Source organism: Panicum virgatum, chromosome 4K (assembly GCF_016808335.1).
Source record: "Panicum virgatum strain AP13 chromosome 4K, P.virgatum_v5, whole genome shotgun sequence".
Lineage (NCBI taxonomy): Eukaryota > Viridiplantae > Streptophyta > Magnoliopsida > Poales > Poaceae > Panicum > Panicum virgatum.
In genome coordinates this window covers 38,999,744-39,020,166 of record NC_053139.1, presented here as the reverse complement: position 1 = coordinate 39,020,166, position 20,423 = coordinate 38,999,744, and the positions used below count along the sequence as shown (strand labels likewise).

General features: G+C 46.3%; 2 protein-coding genes across 2 annotated transcripts; both read right to left on the bottom strand.

Moving 5' to 3' along the window:
- Positions 1 to 4,775: 4,775 nt before the first annotated feature.
- Positions 4,776 to 5,348, bottom strand: LOC120702207. The gene has a single exon (XM_039985938.1). The coding sequence runs from the start codon at positions 5,346 to 5,348 to the stop codon at positions 4,776 to 4,778; it is 573 nt and encodes a 190-aa protein (XP_039841872.1).
- Positions 5,349 to 7,162: 1,814 nt separating this feature from the next.
- LOC120702206 (KDEL-tailed cysteine endopeptidase CEP1-like) lies at positions 7,163 to 7,771 on the bottom strand. The gene has a single exon (XM_039985937.1). It carries the CDS (start codon positions 7,769 to 7,771, stop codon positions 7,163 to 7,165), a length of 609 nt encoding a protein of 202 aa, XP_039841871.1.
- Positions 7,772 to 20,423: the final 12,652 nt, after the last annotated feature.

Here is a 20,423-nt window from a genome sequence, read left to right as displayed (position 1 = left end):
GAGTGTGGCCCAGGCAGGCAGTGGACTGTCCGCGGTGCACGAAGCCATACATGAGCCGAGGAGCGATCGCCGTTCATGGCTGCTGCAAGCGGTCATGGAGGTCTCGGGCCGTCCGGCGAGCCGCGGAGAGCTGCAGCCGAACAGACAGGTCTCCGGCCGTCCAGTTTTTGTGTGATACTAGTAGTTCCAAACTCTCAACGTTAATTTTTACCGAGCCGAAAGCATCTCCAAGAGATTAGCAAAAAAGACTAGCCAAGTTTAATAATTTAGCTACTCTTAAAAATAGATTTGACAAACAAATAATAGAGTACTCCACAGACTCTGTATGATGGCTAGTGAGGTAGGCTATCTAAAAATAGAGCGAGAACGGGGTAGAATGAAGAACCACTAAATTTGAAGAGTCATGTACAAAGTCTGTTGGAGATATTTTTTGTTTAATAATAGTTAAATTTATCTTTATAAAATAATTTGGCTAATTTCTTGGAGATGATCCAAGTAGACGTTTCAGAAATAAAACTAGTCGCGGAACGAACTTGTCACCTATAGTTTAAGGGCCCATGTTTTTCTCTCTTTTTTTGAGCGAAGAGCATAACGGGCTGTCTGCAGCAGGCCTAGGCCTAGGAACGAACTTGTATCAGCTGCTGTTGACGATGGCCCGGCCGGGCGTCTGCCAGAGCCCGGAGGGGAGGACGCGGTGGCGGGACTGCCGGCGTCGTTGAGCAGCGTGGCTACCGGTGTCATCGAGCTCCTCGCGCGATGCACCCGACCTCATGAGCACCACCTCAACTTCATGCCTCGATGCGCCTCCTAGTGATAAACGACTCCATAGTGAAGGAGTTGGCAGGTGTTCCGCCATGCAGTCAGCAGGATACCTCCTCCCCTAGTACTGAGGAAGTGGAAGGAAGCAACGAGAGCAGGAGGGAGGAAGTTGTAGAGAGATACAGATTGGGGAAACACCACACACCCTGATTGGGGGGGTGACCTTTCATATATATAGACGAGACGGCTTGATGTACAAGTAAGAGTCTACAAGACTTAGAGTACAAGGCAAGTCAACTATACATATCTCTAATACCCTCCCGCAGTCGAATCGGGAGGATCCCGAACGCAAAGACTGGATCGAAAATCAGTAAATAACTGTACAGGTAAGCCTTTGGTCATGATATCCGCGAACTGATGAGAGGATGGAACATGAAGCACTCGAACCTGTCCCAAAGACACCTTGTCGCGGACAAAGTGGATGTAAATCTCTATATGCTTCGTGCGACGATGATGAACAGGGTTAGCCGTCATATATACAGCACTGATGTTGTCACAGTAGACCAGAGTCGCCGAAGAGAAGGGCATATGAAGCTCCTGAAGAAGCTGACGAAGCCAGCAAGACTCAGCCACAGCATGTGCGACTGCTCGATACTCAGCCTCTGCACTCGAGCGGGAGACTGTGGTCTGGCGTTTGGAAGACCAAGACACCAGATTATCGCCGAGGAAGACACAGTAGCCGGAAGTAGACCGTCGAGAATCCGGACAGCCGGCCCAATCTGCATCAGAGTAGGCTGTGAGGCGATCCACTGGTCCAGTGCCAATGTGAAGACCATTAGACAGTGTGCCCTTCACATAGCGCAAGATCCGCTTGAGCAGCGCAAGATGAGGCTCGCGGGGATCATGCATGGAGAGACACACCTGCTGAACAGCGTAGGCGATATCGGGTCGAGTCAGCGTGAGGTACTGAAAGTGCATCGGCGAGACTCCGGTACTGCGAGGCATCCTCAACAGGATCACCATCTGTTGCAGACAGCTTGGCTCGAGTGTCAACGGGTGTGGCTGTAGAGTGACACTTGGTCATGCCAGCACGCTGAAGAAGATCCACCGCATATTGTCGCTGAGACAAAAAGAGACCATCAGTAGAACGGGTGACATAGATCCCGAGGAAGTGATGAAGATCTCCCAAGTCTGTCATGGCGAACTCCGAGTGTAGACGCTCAGTGATGCGGTGAAGTAGGGCAGTTGAGGAAGCTGTGAGGACGATGTCATCAACGTAGAGCAATAAGTAAGCAATATGACCGCCCCCTTTGTAAACAATGAGAGAGGTGTCCGATACCGAAGCAGCGAAACCCAGGGTGCTGATGTAACTGGCGAAGCGCTGGTACCAAGCCCGAGGAGTCTTCTTGAGTCCGTATAAGGACTTTTGCAGGAGACAGACGTGATCTGGGGCAGTCGGATCAACAAATCCAGGCGGCTGCTAGCAGTAGACTGTCTCCTCCAAATGACCATGAAGGAAGGCATTCTTCACGTCGAGCTGATGGATCGGCCAAGAGCGAGATACGGCGAGGCTGAGGATGACCCAAATCGTGGCCGGTTTGACAACCGGACTGAAAGTCTCGTCGTAGTCGAGTCCATGCTGCTGTGAGAACCCGCGGACGACCCACCGGGCCTTATGGCGAGCGAGGGAGCCGTCGGAGTGGTACTTGTGCTTGAAGATCCACTTGCCGGAGACAACATTGGCACGAAGCGGGCGAGGGACAAGCCGCCAGGTGCCGTTGTCGATGAGCGCCCTGTACTCATCAACCATCGCAGCGCGCCAATTGGGGTCGGCGAGGGCGCTGCGATAGTTGGCCGGGAGTGGTGAGGCGTGAGTCGCGGAAAGCGTGAGGCGGTCTAGTGGCGGTGGAAGGGAGCTCGTCTGAGCCCGAGTCACCAGACGGGACGATGCCGGCGCACGCGGCACGGAGACCCGCGTCGGCCCAAGGGAGGGCTGGGCGCGAGGTATCGGAGAAGGAGCCGGCGCCGCCCTGTGCTGAAGAGGAGTCGCCCGCACAGGGCCCTAGACGTGCTCCGGAGGTCGTAGTTGCCGGACGTAGACGCGGAGAGGCCGGTGAGCACCGGCAGGCGGCCGCTGTACGGCCGCAGCGGCCGGCTGGTGGTCGGCTGGAGAGCCGGCCGGGGCAGAGGCCTGCGCAGGCTCTGCAGCGCCGGTGAAAGGCCGGCGGGCGCCAGTGGGGTGTGGCAGATGGGGCCATGCCAAATAACGGCAGGGTCCAGGTCGGCCAGGTCCGACTGATCGATGGAGGACCGCGTTCGCTCAACGTCCGAGGACGGAGCTGGCGCGGGAGGACGACCCTGCACAAGGAAGTCAAGTGATTCCGGTGGCGGCTTGGTAACCGCGAACGGAAAGTTAGCTTCATCAAACACAATGTGTCGAGATATGATCACTCTACGAGTGGAGAGATCCAGGCAGCGATAGCCCTTGTGGGAGGAAGGATAACCGATGAAGACGCAGGCTGATGAGCGAGGAGCCAATTTGTGAGATGTCGTGGCACTAAGGTTAGGATAGCACAGACAGCCAAAGACCCGAAGTATGGAGTAATCTGGCATCTTGTGATATAGCCGATGATAGGGAATGTCATTGTTGATGGACGTGGAGGGGCGCCGGTTGAGCAAAACTACAGCGGTGGCCAAAGCTTCTGCCCAGTAGGTGGGAGGCATGGAGGCATGGATCAGTAGGGTGCGGATGGTATTGTTCAAGGTGCGCATCATCCGTTCAGCCTTGCCATTCTGAGCGGAGGTGTAAGGGCACGAGGTGCGAAGAAGAACGCCACGTGTAGCGAGGAACGTAGCAGTGGCGTTGTTGACGAACTCGGTGCCGTTATCTGCCTGAAAGCAGCGAATAGGCAAGCTGAATTGAGTGTGAGCATAAGCAACAAAATTGACAATATGATTATGAACCTCTGATTTCTGCCTAAGAGGAAACATCCAACAATAGTGACTGAAATCATCGACTATAACAAGATAATATTTAAAACCAGAAATACTGAGCACTGGTGATGTCCAAACATCACAATGAACGAGTTCAAAGGGAGCTGAAGTGCTAGATGCTGAACTAGTAAATGGCAACCGAAAGTGTTTGCCAAGCTGGCAAGCATGACAGAGACCACGTATGGTATGTTTACATGATATAGCTAATAACTTATTAAGTGAAGCTATGGCGACAGGCGCAGGATGACCAAGACGTGAATGCCACAGCAAGGCGGAGGCATCGGCGAGATGACAGGAGGCTGGGGGCGGGGTGGAAGGGATGGTATAAAGATCCCCATCGATATTGCAGCGAAGAATCACGGTCCTGGTCTTCGGGTCCTTCACAGAAAAGCCAAGGGCGTCAAACTCAATAGAACAGTTATTGTCGCGAGTAAACTGTCGAATAGATAGTAAGTTGTGTACAAGTTGAGGAGCGACAAGAACATTATTGAGTTTAAAGGTGTGATCAGCTAGAGACAAGGTAGAAGTGCCACGACTACAAATTGGGATAGAAGAGCCATTGCCGACGGTAATGAAAGACGGCAAATGGGGAAGGCGGGAGAAAAGGATACCGTCATTGGAGGACATGTGCGATGTCGCTCCGATGTCGAGCACCCATGGATTGGCGCCCTGAAGTGCCATCTGGTTCAGGGCGGCAATGAGACCCGCCTGGTCCCAGCCACCTGGCGCAGGGTAGCCGGCGGGCGCCGGCGCAGGAGGCGACACCTGCAACGGTGCGAAGGCAGTGTGTGCCTGAGGGAGCGGCGCCATGGGAGGACGCACTGCTGCTGTGGGCCCCAGGCCCACGGGTTGAAGCAGACCCATGGGCTGTTGGGCGGGGCACCGGGTTGCGTTCCATTCTGGGAACCCTGGCCGCCGTGCTGCTGTTGGTTGCGGCCGCCGCCGCGACCACCACCGCCACCGTTGTTGCCGCCGCCGTTGCCGCCACCCTTGCCGCCCTTGCCCTTGCCACCGCCACGAGGCTACGAGGACGAGGGCGTGGAGCGGCAGGAAGGCGAGGTACAGGCAACCGTAGTCGAAGCATCAAGGGCGGAGTTGGAGGAGACCTTGTTGTCGTTGGCGAGGCGGAGTTCCTTCAGACGAAGCATGTTCACCGCTGAGGTGAAGGACGGCAGCGGCCTCGTGTTGGCGATGAAATCGGCGGTGTTGGAGAGGCGCGGGTTGAGGCCGTTCAGCAGGGTGAGCAGTAGCTGACGGTCCTGCACGGGGTGGCCGACGTCGCGAAGAGCGTCGGCGTTCTGCTTCCGCTGCGCGGCGTAGGCTTCGATGGGGAGATCACCCTGAGTCGAGGAAGTGAGCTCCTGGTTCAGGATGACAGCGCGCGGCTCCTGGTTCGCCTGGAACAGATCATGGATGGCCGTGTAGAGGTCGCGGGCGGTCTGATCCGGCGCCATGGCAAGGTCAAGGACGCCATCGGAGACGGAGCCGTACATCCAGCTGCGCACACAAGCGTCGGGCTGATTCCAGGTGGGATCAGCCAAACGGGTTGCGATGGTGCCGTCGATGTGACCTAGAAGGCCGAACTTGCCGCACATGGTGGTGAAGAAGGCGTTCCACTGGTTGTAGTTGGGCAGTCAGAGGTCGAGCTCGATGGGGACGTGGGTCTTGACGTTGACGGAGGCGTACGGATTGACGAAGACCGGAACGACGTTGTCGTGCGCAGCGGGGAGGGTGCCCTGGCCGGTGCTAGGGCTGGTGGCCGACGTGGTGGAGGACGCCGACATGGCGCTAGGTCAGGGACCAGTGCGGCGGCGGCGCACGGGAGTTAGGGTTGCGGAAGGGGTGGGACCAGGAAACTAGGCCCGGACTCTTGATACCATGTAGAGATATAGAGATTGGGGAAACACCACACACCCTGATTGGGGGGTGACCTTTCATATATATAGCTGAGACGGCTTGATGTACAAGTAAGAGTCTACAAGACTTAGAGTACAAAGCAAGTCAACTATACATATCTCTAATAGAAGTGATGTTGTACGTGATGCCATTGCCTCTGCTACACCATCCGTTCGCTAGTTGTCTTCGGGAAACCAAACTACACGATGCCACCGCTCACTCTGACAACACACACATTTCTCCGAGTCGCCAAGAACACGACATTTTCATATAGACAAACACCGAAATCATTCATTCATAGATTAAGTTGGAGCACCCGATTACAGCGGCACACACACTGAATAGACGACGAGAACAAATTAAAGTGGAGGACCCCTACGCTAACTAAAACTACCTCAGAGAGACACTAGTCTCCAACCTGGGCAACGAGCCCATGATCGACAGACTAACACGGAGATCGAGGAGCGCAACAGGTCTCCTCGCTCTCACGGCAGCAAGCTAGCCCATAGTACAATAGACGAGAAACTAAGCGGGTAACATAACATCATAACAACGAACGCGCCTAGTAGTCCTCATCTAAGGTGGGGGTAAGAACAAAGTTCTAAATAGTTGACTATAACCACCGCTACAGTTTACTATAGCTTTTGAGAGAGGAGAAAATTAAGATATCCTTCTCTTAGCTATAAAACACTAAATCCGCTAATAGACATCTATATCCTATTATAGCCGCTAAATTAAGGATTATTTAGCCAGCTAAATCATATAAATTAGTCTTTATTTATTGTTAGTTTACTATTGAACTTTGTCATTTATAAAATTTAGTCAATGATATAACTAGGGAATGGATGAAGTCCAAGACGGACTTCAGTACATAAAATTTGCTTGATTTCATATTTATATGCAAAATTCTCATAGATTTATGCATGATGTTGAAGTATAAATGCATAATTGTGAGAAGCTTCTAGAAGATTATAGAGTATGCATGAATCATGGTTACCATGCTTCATGGTGAAATACAGAATACTCTAGAAATTAGATATTTGTATGGTTAGATAAATATGAGAAAATTTTAGAGTTAAATATTTTGTAAAGAAGTGTGTAGAAGATGGATACATGACAAAATCATATGAGCCATAGAGTCCTATAAATATGGGTGCTCTCCTCCCCTGTTGCCACACCATGGTATAAGAAGTCTCAAGTAGGAGATGATAAGGTTGCCATGTAGTGTAGTAGTATTATGGTAGGATAGCCAGATAAAGAGTGCAAGAGTCTTATGTTGTAGTAAGTTATGATAAATAAAGAGTTGCTTTCCCGTATAAAGTTGGTTTCTCATATTAGTGTGTATGTGAAGATTTTTTTTTGTGTAATGTGAGTATAATGTCTAAAAAAATATGGTGTTAAGGTTAGTGGGCTGATTTCTCAATACATTGTATTTATGGAACCACTAAATGTATTAGTTAGGCTGTAGTCCGCTATAGCATTTTCTAGCATCTACAAACACCAACCGTTTACTTTAGTCCACTATTTTAAACATTGGGTAAGAAACATCCAATAGGATGCCGCACGTACCCGTACCCAGATCGGTGTTGTCGAAGTCAAGGAGCGGCCTCATGTAGCTGTTCTGTCCCCATTTCTCTCTGTGAGAGTTCTTCAGTATCCAGAAGTACACGTCGTTGATGGCGTTCAAGTTTTCCACTGCTGCTACAGCTGTGAAAGCCCAGCATGAACCACAATTGCCTAGCCTCTTGGCCGAGGCAGTCCTTCGTGCGCCAGTCGACGACGTCTGGTGGTTCATCGCCCTCGGCTTGCGGCGTGATGTTGAAGTGTTCCCGCCGGCGTCAACGTGGCGCTCTCCGCCATCGGCGGGCCTCTCGCGGGAGAAGCCGGCCCGGAGCTCCTCGGGCGTCATGTCTGCGAAGCCGTTGAGGCCAAGCACATAGTGTCTATGCCCCGGGTGGCCGGCGTAGATGCAGCGCACCGTGTCCTTGAAGATGGCGAAGCGGCAGAGCTTTTCGCCGGCATCGCGAGCCACCTCGTAGCGCGCGGCCCAGTGCTCGTACAATGCCCACATGGAGACACTCGTGGCCGCTGCTGGCGCCACGGCCAGCGCATCAAGCCCCATCCAGCTCTCTCTTTTCTTTGCTCTGCCTTGTTCTCTCCCCCGAGTGGAACTCTTTGCTCTGATGTGTGTTCCATCCCACAAGCCCTCGATCTTCCATCCCACAAGCCCTCGATCTTATACTGGAGGGGTACTGGTTGGCCTTACATGTTTCATCCGTAGGGCTATAGCTGATGTGTAGAAAATATTATTGTGGAACTGTTTTGCACATCTTATTGGTTTGTTGCAGTGGCTTGACCTCTAGGATCGATCCCTATACCAAAATTATATAGTTCAGGTTCATAGTGTTCTAGTCCTACTCTAATTACATACTCCTCTAGTCCTAGTCCGAAGCCTTGTTTAGATGCACTCAATGTAAAAAATAGCGGGCTAAGATATTTAGCGGAAGCCCTTTCAAAAAACTACAAGAGCTATAGCAAAAGCTATAGCAGAAGATAAATCATTTAGCGGAATAATAAAATAATCAATAATTACATATAAATTTAGAAGAATTATTGGTCTAACACTCTAAAAATAGACTCAACACATATCTTGACTGTCCAACTGTGCCTCTACTGCTTTGTCTATGATCCACTCTAGTTATATTGATTCTTTATTTCTTTTGAATAAATCTTTAGCGGACATTTATTACTGCTAAATCCTGTAAAACCCCCTTTAGCGGATATAGTGGACAAATGTTGTATAGCGTAGCGGTAGGTCTCCTAAAAAACTAATATCAGGCTATTAGCAGGCTATTTTGTACATTGGATGCACCCACAATTCTAAAATTTTTGAAATCGGGCCACTTTTTAGAATTTTGGAACTAAACAGACCTTTGTAAAGTTTTGAATGTAAAGATTTGGCTTAGAGGTATAATTTTTTTTAAAATATACGTATACACATTTGAAGTATTAAACGTAGACTAATAACAAAATAAATTACAGATTCCGCACGTAAACTGCGAGATGAAATTATTAAGCCTAATTAATCTGTCATTAGCAAATATTTACTGTAACACCACATTATCAAATCATGGCACAATTAGGCTCAAAAGATTCGTCTCGCAACTGTGCAATTGGTTTTTTTATCCATATTTAATACTCTATGCATGTGTCCAGATATTTGATGTAAAATTTATAGCCATTTGGAATGTAAAGTTTTGCGCCTAAACAAGAGCCTAATCTAAGGAACGTACTTGGAGTACAATATTCTAGTCCTAGTCTAATACAACTCCTACTCTAACAAGGTCGACCTCGTGTGCGCGCGCCCGTGTGTTAACTAATAACTAGAGTAGACTATAATAGCCGACGCGCGTGAACGTTTCTACTAGCACATGATAATTTTTCTGAGATGATTTCCAAGATGAGCACGGCTGGAATAGAAAATTCGTCTCAGGACACGCTTCATCAGAGTCGAGACAATTCTCGGAGCGTGCCACTAGTGATGGCTGTGTTTGGTTGAGGCTGTAAAAAATTTCGCGAAATCTTTTTGGCCATTTGACTACTAATTTAGAGTATCAAATGAAGTCTAATTACAAAATCACCTCCACAATCCCCGTGTAAATCGCGAGACGAATCTAATGAGGTCTTTGACGCGCGATTAGAGGATGGTACTGTAGAATCACTGTAGCAAATCATCAATTAATTACTGTCATTAGATTCATCTCAAAAAGTTACATCCATCCCTGAAAAAGTTTCGCAAATAGACTACATTTAGTATTCCATACGGACGTTCGTCTTTTTTAAAACTTGATTTGACAGTTTACCAAACACGCCCCAGAGTTTGTTGCTGTAACACAATATAGGTGATCGGTTGCAATGAATGCAACAGGACGGATCGATTTATCCCAATTGGAGTTGGCGCGTCAACGTGTCATGTTGAAACCGGTATAGTTACCCCCATCACGTTTGTGTTGCACATACAAGTGGTCGATTTGAAGGACGGGACCGGATCGGACCTGCTCATGCTCAACAGAAAATACGTGGAAAAAGATGCATCTCGAGTCCACTTGTTAAGAATGGCAACTCCTTCACGTGCCCCTCTGCTCTGATCTCTGCTTTCTTTTTTTTTCTTTTCTTGCATTGTATTGATGTTCGATCAGATAATTCACGTTAGAAGATGCACGGCGAGGCTTGTTCAGAAGATGAATACTGAACCCAATTCATCAACCACTCCTTGTGAATACTTGTTCCAAATACATGTCATTTTACGATTCGGGGTGCTCTAATTTTTTTCTCTAACTATGACCATCTCTATATAAAATATTACTTTGATTAACAATGTAAGATAGATATTATTAGATTCACTAGGAATCTTTCAAAAAAGATTTAATTACCTGGTTTCCTTTGAAATACCATATTTCCATTTCCATAGAAATTATTGTCTCTTCACCTTGTATTGACAGGCATGTATTTTCAACCGGACTATAGTGTATCATGCATTCATGCCTGTGTAGGTTTCATTGTAAAACACAACTATATGAAAAAAAATGTATAGTGTTGTTAGCCTATGTTTGATTGCCTTGGCCGATGAGGCAATGGCCGTGGTGGAGAAACAAGTGCTAGAACGAACGTGGCTGACCCGCTTCACGATGTGGGATTGACAGCGACATGCATGCTCAATAGTAGTGGCGGAGCCAATCCCAGCACCAAGGGGCTTCTTCCTCCTCCTTTCCCCTCTCTCCTCTTTCTTCTTCCCCTTTGCCTCTAATGGAGTTCTTGGAGGTAGGGGGCTCGAGCCCCCCTGCCCCCTCACTGGCTCCGCCCCTACTCAACAAGCCAAGAACAGATGCTATTTTCAACTCAACTCCCAATAGGAATCGAGAGAGGCATCATGCTGAAACGGGAACATCATCGTCAAACTAGTTTGTCGAGATTGTTGGAGTGGTTAAAGGTAACCCACAGGACCGTGGTGCAGAAGCGAATCAAAGAAAGAATGCGCTGCGCCAGCTTATAAGGCAGCTAGGCTCAAATGTCAAATCCACTCAAGCAAGACAAGTCTCAACGGTGGCCTCTGTTGCTTTGCCGGACCCCAGCAGCAACACAACGATACTATACTAGTTTGCTGTTGTACATTCCGTGTAACCAAATCGTAAATTCGTAATCATTTTACATAACTGTCACTCAATTTCAACAATACAGTCTGTACAAGGCAGGCTTAAACATTACGCAAACAACATGTCTGACAACATAAACCTGGAATTGTATGTCTGGCAAGTGGCAACATCAGCATTAGGCTATGAGAGATAATATCGTAACAGAAGGCGAGAAATAAATTTAATTGGGACAAAGGTCCATGTCCATGTGCCGACGACTCAACGGCCCTTTAAATAAGGAGGGGGGGGGGGGGGGGGGGTGCGTCTGGAACCTCTGCTGCCAGGCTGCACAAAAGAAAACACGCTTCTCTGGCCGCATCAACTTGTGCATGCAAATTTTTGAAAGCAAGCCGAATCGGCTCTCCGCGGCGGGCAAGGCGAGGCTCGCCCGTCAGTCAAAGCAAGGTATCCGCAGGCGACGGAATCACCTGCATCGTCAACGAACACAAGCAGGTACGTTATCAGAGGGGTTCCTTGGACGGGGAGGCTAAATTTAGTCCTATCACATCCTGTGTTTAGACAACAATTAAAAGTATTAAATACAGACTAATTAGAAAACCAATTGCATAAATGAAAGCTAGTTCATGAGACGAATCCATTAAGTCTAATTAATTCGAATCCATTAAGTCTAATTAATTCATCGTTAGCACATATTAAGAATTAATTAGACTTAATGAATTCGTCTCATTTATGCAATTGGTTTTATAATTAGCCTATATTAATACTCTCAATTTGTATCCAAACATATGATGTGACCGGACTAAACTTTAGTCTCAGGTATCAACAATTTCAACTGGTTGTATCCAAATCTGAATACACATCACCCTCGAATGCAACGGGAAGTTACGGCATGAGGACGAAAAAGTTTAAGGCCCTAACAGTTACGACAGGAGCACTCTGCGCACCAAAATAATCGGCCCTTCTTAACCCCTCCAACATTGCAGGCTCACAGGCCAGCTATACACACACTCACCGCCTGAAGCTCAACATTTTAAGAACGAGGAACACCTACTTACAAACAAATAGCAAATCAACCACTAAACTATTTACAAACACACCTACGTAGCACGTGTAAATTCTACTGCACAAGAACAATGGGATTATACTGCTGCAGCGCTCCTCCAAAAATCGGTCGCAAGCATCGGTCTCGAAGTCCAAAGAAGCATTATACCCTCTGGGGTTAAAACAGAGGCATCACTGATTTAGTGAACAAGAGGCATGATACTGCCAAAATGATATCAGAGAAATTCTAGAGAAACAAAGCATAGTGATCCACTGGCGGACCCAGTGGGTAGCCAGGGTATGCCGTGGCATACCCTAAGCCAGCACTTTTCTTTCTAATGACTTTTTTGATTGGGATTAATTAAATTTGAAGTACAATTTGATAATTATATTGATGACACTAGACATGAGGGCAGCTTCATAGGTCTTACCAATCTTGTTGACCTCTCAGTTCTAATTCAAATTGGGAGACATAAGGTTTATGATATAGTTTACAATCTTCTAAAATTAGTCTTGCTTCTACCAGTGGCAATATTTTTTTTTCCAAAGCCAGCTTTTCACTAGTACATATCCAAAAGCATTTTCTCCTACTTTTACTGGTTGTTGGGCATACAAATTACCCACTTGCCATTGATTATGTAGATACCGGTTTGTGTTCTTTTTCTTACGTCGCTCTCTCCTCCCACTCGCGACCGCTTCCTCGGCGCCCCTCCCCTCCCCTCCCGCCAGCGCACCACAACCCTTGTCTGGCGGGTGCGCGGCCCTGCTCTGATGAGCGCGTGTCTCTGCCCTCATCGTCGTTGAGGCTCCGCACCCTCCCCACGCCGCTCCCCTTCCTCAAGAGGGCCGCATCAGGATGATTGTGGATGATATGTGGGTTCCCTTAATAGTTTTTTGATAAAAAATTACAGCTGCCCAACCAAATGGCCTTCTGATTTTTTTCACAGCTGTTTTTCCATGGCCCACAGCTCACAACAGCTTTTTCAAAAGTCACAGCTCAATCAAACACATCTTTAATGTGCTTCTACTATTTATATTATAATCTATGCAAGTATTGAACCTAATTACATGTATACCGAATTACTCGTGGAATTTTTTATTGTGCACCGAATTTTTTTAGATTGTATCGAATACCGAATTGTATGTTAAAATTTTGATATGGCATACCCTAAGTTTCAATTCTAGATCCGCCACTGTAGTGATCATTACTGATTTACTCCCTAAAGCCTATGTGTGGGGTAAAACGGAAAAGGACATAATGGTTACCATGTATTTTTCAATTCCTTCAGCATTTGTAAATCTTCGCAGGCCCCTTCTTAGCCTCTTTAAAGCAGGGCGAGGCGCACCATCCTTTGTTTGTGAGAACCCACCTTCAAGATCATCTGAAAGGGGTATTTTAGTTCATGCAAGAAAAACAATTAAAATTACAGGGAATCTCAGCTATACAATGTTCTTACCATCGCTGTCGTCCTTGGGCTTTGATGGGGTGCCACTTGAAGATTTACTTCGCTTGTTGACCTCTTGGGTACCCTAGACATTCTGTGTACAGAATGTGATTAAGCTGTTTGTTTCCATGGCTTTGATCTTTGAGAAAGGGAGAGGAAATGTATTATATACTTTAGGGTTTATATAGTTACCTTCGTGTCTCCATCATCTTGAGTAATCCTCTCAGCCTCGAGATTCTCGGGCCTCATTTCCTTCTTTGGTGTCTCTCCTTGCCGGGCAGTCTTATTGTGTTCATCATGGCCAGATCTCTTCTCACCAATCACGATGACACCACGTCCCATTTGTTGCTATGGAACCTCACATTTCCCATTGAAGGGTGGCATGTAGCAGAACCTGAGAGTGAGAATATCAGTGCTTAAAACCTGTTGATAATTTGATAATATATGTACATAAACAGGTGATGCCAATGTGCCTTAGCAAAACAACATCATAAACTCACTATGTAAAAAAACATATATTGACAGGCATCATTTCCCTAAGGTGACGGACATTATGTCCATCACCTTTATCACATCACTGGTGACTACTCGAAAGTGAGGGGCTGAAGCCGTCACCTATGCACCACAAAGGTGACGGGTATCAGTATTAGCCCATCAGCTATGGTAGTTTTAGTCCGTCACCTATGTCAGGCATCATTCTTTTAGCGTGTTAAAATAATATTTCCAATGTGAATAAAAATAAAAAAATATTTTCTTTTTTCACCGTGCTCGATTTTTAATTGCAAGATTTTGGCCTCATGCATATTTTTACCTTTTTTTACGAATGGTTCAAATCACTAAGCTTATTTCATTACATGTTTACTTGCAGGATTTTGGCCTCATGCAAACCTTGAACACATTCGTGGACCTGCGTGTGAAAGCTGAGTGCTGTCAACAACAAACTCCAGTATGCACCATCAGTCACTGTCACTTCTTTCTGGAACGAGTGAGCTGAGAACCAGCAGACAAGCACTGGGTTTCATGGAAGAAGGAAGCAGGGACCAGTGACTGAAGAGTACAAGTAGGGGGGAGCCAGAAATTTTGGTTAAACATAGTCGACATATAGTTAATAACCCTTCCCCAGACCCCGCACAGTGCGAGAAGCCTACGGCACTGGGTACGCCCCCTTTTTATTGTCAACATATAGTTATAATTAGGTTGTAAACAAAATAGGGAGACTAAACGCCTCCGCGTCGCTCCCCAGGCCCCAAGGGCGACACGGGCGGTTCCAGCCCTAGTGCCGCCACCCCAATCCCCAGCCTCCCCTAGCCGCGCCGTCGTCGGAGCTGGTCGCCAGAAAACCGTGCAGCAGCAAGGATGGCAGCGGAGGGGCCTTTTCTCCTATCTGAAGTTGCCTCGCGCGGATTCGATCGAGTTGCGATGGCTCTCCCCCGGGAGTTGCGAGCCTCAGCCGTGCCGCTGCTTAGCTTGAGGCTTGAGCTTGTCCTCTGCAGCTGGTTCTGTGGGCGGCGCGCCGCCGCCCAAGCGCGGCTGCTACAAAGATCTGTAAGGAACATGGCCCCATTTAGGCCATTGTTTGTGATTTTGGTGATTGAGTGACAACATAATCAATGGGACTAATGAGTTTGTGAGATCGCACTTGTAGGAGTTTTTGGGTCCCATGGATATGAGTCAACATGTCTAATTCATCGTCAAGACGCAATGTCCAATCTATCGTCGAGACGCCAAGTCCAATCCACCATCAAGATGACAAGTCCAATCCGCCGTAGAGATGTCAAAGCATAGTGGAAATCCAGAGATAGAATAAATCTGAAGGATCCAATTGATCGCTGCGATGCATTGGACGAGTTCGGCAGAAAACAGAGGCACCGGTTTAACCGATGCATAAGCATCGGTGCATCCGATGGTTATCGGAAGATCCGACGCCCTGTCATTCGTGTGGTGGTTCGCACAACTGCACTGCCGGCTTCCATCTGCACTACACCGACGCGCTACAGAAGTTCCGCAACCGCGCGTCGAGTGGTAATGCCGTGAACTATAACTGCAGTAATCCTGGTTTATGCGGTAGAAAAAATTTGTTTTTGCTACCCCATATTCCTACAGTGGTATCAGAGCCAGTGCTGTCTTGTTATATATTCGGATATGTGCATATGAAGATATGCATAGTTTCAGATCGATCTATGATCTAGTTTCGTAAACTAGCTGCGAAGGTTGTGCAACGACATACTCCTACCGGTCGGTTTTCCGCCATCGGAGTTAAGTGATACACATAAACCCGGTCGCTGCGGTTGGAGACCAATGTGATTGGTCGAATTGAAACTTAGGGCATAAGTCAGATGCATAGGGCAGTAGATTGGATCTACTGTGAATTTCGTTTTGTTGCAAAAGCGTGTTTTACAGTAAAATAGTCATAACTTTTGCATACGAACTCGGATTGAGGCGAATTTTATATCGATTTGTATCTACAGAAAAAGATAGAATTGGTTTAGAACAGCAATGCTGTTTTTGCGAAATTTAGATTTTCGAAATTCGGCCCAGAATATAGAGTTTTCGGCGATTTAACTTTGAACGTCGGAATCGCATAACTCTGTTTTGCAGGTTTTGTGATCGGTATGGCCCCTATGTGTATGTGATGCATGTGTGTAATTATTTCATGACCTGCGTGTTGTGATTTTGACAATTCGTCCGGAGCCATATGAATTGTTGCATTTGATGTAATGGCCTGCGTGCCAATCTGTGATGATCCAAATCGTGAATGTAATTTTATTTACTAGCTATTAGGTGTAATAGCAAATTCTAGTTCTTAGAGTTTTCATCACATGAAGAATTGTGCACATGTACATGTACATGGAGATGGAGATCTACATGGCGAACAAGATCACCATGAGAACTAGAGCCATACTGATTCACAATTATGTGCTTGCCGTTCTTGACGTTTTACTACTACGTGCGTCATAGTAGAAGTAGAACGATCCCTCACAAATTTCGAGCTACCATGCACTACCAACTAAACCTTGCGCTGTCCCATGTCTTGTACGATTGGTGGTGGGTCTATGAAATTAGGGCGCCACTGGTTTTCCTTGACTAGACAGGCTGTATCGGATATATGCACGCATAAAGGGTTGGTGAGCTTGACAATGTCATCTTAACGGTTAAGGACCTTGGGGCATAAAGGTTGGGAGCGAGACATGGAGATGTCACCCAACAACAAGATTCATATGAGATATGATTAACAAGAGTTGCTTACCGATCTAACTCGTCTTCTAGCGGTGATGCAAAAGCTCACTAGTGGACGTGTTAGTTGTGGGTCTTGAATCACTAAGAATCAATAGAGGGATATTGATTTTAGTGGGAGTAAATTCTATTAAATTGTTTAATGTCGTTTACTCCATCATGAATATTTTTGTCTTAGTATTTTGCATTTATTATGTTGTAGAACAATGGCTCAAAATCAACCATTTGTTTTACGTTCCGTACTTGAGAGCAACAAATTGAATGAGACAAACTACGCGGATTGGATCCGCAACTTGAGAATTGTTCTCAGGGCAGCGAACAAGGAAGATGTTCTAGATAACCCACTGCCAGAGGAGCCTGCTGCAGATGCCCCTGCTGCTGAGAGGAATGTTTACAGGAGAGCGGTTGATAAAGACCGTGAAGTGAGCTGTCTCATGCTAGCTTGCATGGAACCTGAACTGCAGATGCAGTTTGAGAATAACCATGTGGCGCACGATATGATCGTGGCGCTACGGGATATGTTCCAGACTCAGGCCAGGACTGAAAGGTTCAATGTGTCCAAGGCCTTTGCTGAAACTAAACTAGCAGAAGGAGCACCAGTAGGGCCGCACGTAATCAAGATGGTTGGTTACACACAGAGGTTGGAGAAGCTAGGCTTCCCACTTGGCTAAGAGTTGGCCACTGACTTCATTCTTGCCTCTTTGCCACTGACTTCATTCTTGCCTCTTTGCCTCCGAGCTATGTAAACTTCGTCTCGAACTACCACATGCACGGGGCTGAGAAGGGCTTGAATGAGCTGTGCGGCATGCTCAAAATGGCAGAGAGTTACATCAAGAAAAGCACAGGTGGCGGCCATGTGATGGCTATCCAGAATAAGCCTACTTTCAAGAAGAAAGGTTCTTCTTGGAAGAAGAAGAAGAAGGGCAAGGCTAAGGTTGCGAAACCCAAACCAAACCCTACACCCAAGGCTAAACCTAGAGCTGTTGCAGACAAGGACTGCTTTCATTGTCACCAGCTAGGACACTGGAAAAGGAACTGCAAGCTGTATCCAGCCTCGTTGAAGAATAGTTCTTCCACTTCAGGTACACTTGTTGTTCATATTACAGAAATATTTCTCGTTGACTCTTATGTTAATTCTTGGGTATTTGATACCGGATCGGTTGCTCATATAAGCAATTCGATGCAGGGACTAACAAAGAGTAGAAGTGTTGGAAGAGGAGAAGTTGACTTCCGCGTCGGCAATAATGCAAGAGTTGCTGTTGTGGCCGTCGGGACGATGCAACTTCACCTACCATCAGGATTTGTCTTGGAGCTTAGTAATTGTTATTTTGTTCCTAGTTTGAGTCGAAATATTGTGTCTCCTTCATGTTTGATGAAGGATGGTTATTCTTTTGCGAGTGAAAACAATGGTTGTGTGATCTCTAAGAATAATGTATTTGTGGCTTTGGCATCCATTAAGAATGGGCTATTTATTTTAAATCTTGATGATTCTCCTGTCTATAATATAAGTGCTAAAAGGCCTCGACTAACTGATTTGAATCATACCTACATGTGGCATTGTCGTCTCGGTCATATAAGCGAGAAACGCATGAAGAAGCTCCATTCGGATGGACTTCTAACTTCGTTTGATTTTGAGTCATATGAGACATGTGAAGCTTGTTTGCTGGGCAATATGACCAAGACGTCATTCACAGGTTTTCCAGACAGAGCATCGGACTTACTGGAACTCATACATACTGATGTATGTGGACCAATGAGCTCGACTGCTAGAGGTGGATTCCAATACTTCATAACTTTTACTGATGACTTGAGTAGATATGGCTATGTCTACTTGATGAAGTATAAGTCTGAAACTTTTGAAAAGTTCAAAGAATTTCAGAGTGAAGTTGAAAATCAGTGTGGCAAGAAAATTAAAGCTTTACGATCTGATCGTGGAGGCGAATATCTGAGCCACGAGTTTAGCAGTCATCTAAAGAGTTGCGGAATTATTCCACAACTTACCCCGCCTGGAACACCTCAGAGAAACGGTGTGTCTGAGCGACGTAATCGAACTCTGTTGGACATGGTTCGATCAATGATGAGCCAGTCGGACCTACCGTTGTCATTTTAGGGTTACGCTCTAGAAACAGCAGCTTTCACATTGAACATGGTGCCGTCAAAATCCGTAGACAAGACACCATATGAGATATGGACAGGCAAGACTCCCAGTTTGTCTTTTCTAAAGATTTGGGGTTGTGAAGCATTTGTCAAACGACTCCAGTCTGACAAGCTTGCACTCAAATCGGATAAGTGCATATTCGTGGGATACCCAAAGGAGACCTTAGGGTATTACTTCTACAATCGATCTGAGGGCAAAGTGTTTATCGCTCGGAACGGAGTTTTCCTAGAGAAAGAGTCTCTCAAAGGAGAGAAAAGTAGAAGAACAGTGCAACTCGAAGAAGTTCGAGATGAGCCAATAGGACAAGACTCTACAAGTGACGCTAATGTAGCTGAACAAGTTGAGATGCCTATGGCAACAGAAGCACCTCCGCAACCACGAAGGTCAGCAAGGCTCTGCGCAGCGCGGGAATTATTATTGTTGAACAATGATGAGCCTGCGACATATGCAGAGGTGATGGCAGACCCTGACTCTGAGAGATGGCAAGATGCCATGAAATCCGAAATAGAATCCATGAAGGAAAATCAAGTTTGGAACTTGATAGAACCGCCTGATGGTGTGAGAACCATAGAGTGCAAATGGATCTATAAGAAGAAGAAAGATATGGATAGAAATGTTCACATCTACAAAGCTTGACTTGTCGCAAAAGGTTTTAGACAAGTTCAAGGAGTTGACTACGACGAGACTTTCTCGCCCATAGCGATGCTTAAATCTGTTTGGATTATTCTAGCTATTGCTGCATATTTTGATTATGAAATATGGCAGATGGATGTCAAAATAACTTTTCTTAATGGAAATTTGGCTGAGGACATGTATATGATGCAGCCCGAGGATTTTGTCGATCCGACCAATGTTGGAAAGATATGCAAGCTTCAAAAAACCATTTATGGATTAAAGCAAGCATCTCGGAGTTGGAATATTCGTTTTGATGAAGTAGTCAAAGGGTTTGGCTTCATTAAAAACGAAGAAGAAGCTTGTGTTTACAAGAAAGATAGTGGGAGCTATGTTGCATTTCTAATCCTGTATGTAGATGACATACTGCTGATTGGAAATAATATTCTTATGCTTGAGTCCGTAAAGACTTCACTAAAAATAATTTTTCGATGAAGGATTTAGGAGAAGCAGCATACATACTGGGCATCAAGATCTATAGAGATAGATCAAAGATGCTTATAGGATTAAGCCAAGATACTTACATTGACAAAGTGTTGAAGCGGTTCAACATGGAAGAGGCAAAGAAAGGGTTATTGCCTATGTCACATGGCATACATCTTAGCAAGACTCAGTGTCCTACGACGACTGATGAGCGAGAGCGCATGAACAAAGTTTCATATGCCTTGGCAATTGGATCTATCATGCATGCAATAATAAGTACACGCCCAGATATTTCTTATACTCTAAGTGTTACGAGCAGGTACCAGTCAGATCCAGGTGAGAGACACTGGACAGCTGTGAAAAACATCCTCAAGTACTTGAGAAGAACTAAGGATGTGTTCCTGGTCTATGGAGGTGCGGAAGAGCTCGTTGTAACGGGTTACACCGACGCTAGCTTCCAAACTGACAAAGACGATTCAAAGCCCCAATCAGGTTACGTGTTCACAATAAATGGTGTGAAATCAAGATATGCAAAATACACACGGACCTGAACATTTCAGATCCATTGACAAAACCCCTTCCACAGCCCAAGCATGAGAGGCACACAAGAGCAATGTGTATTAGATACATTCTAGATTGACTCTAGTG

Bases quoted from the DNA above. Each gene is read 5' to 3' on its own strand.
- LOC120702207 (XM_039985938.1), bottom strand. From the start codon at position 5,348: ATGTGCGGCAAGTTCGGCCTTCTAGGTCACATCGACGGCACCATCGCA.
- LOC120702206 (XM_039985937.1), bottom strand. From the start codon at position 7,771: ATGGGGCTTGATGCGCTGGCCGTGGCGCCAGCAGCGGCCACGAGTGTC.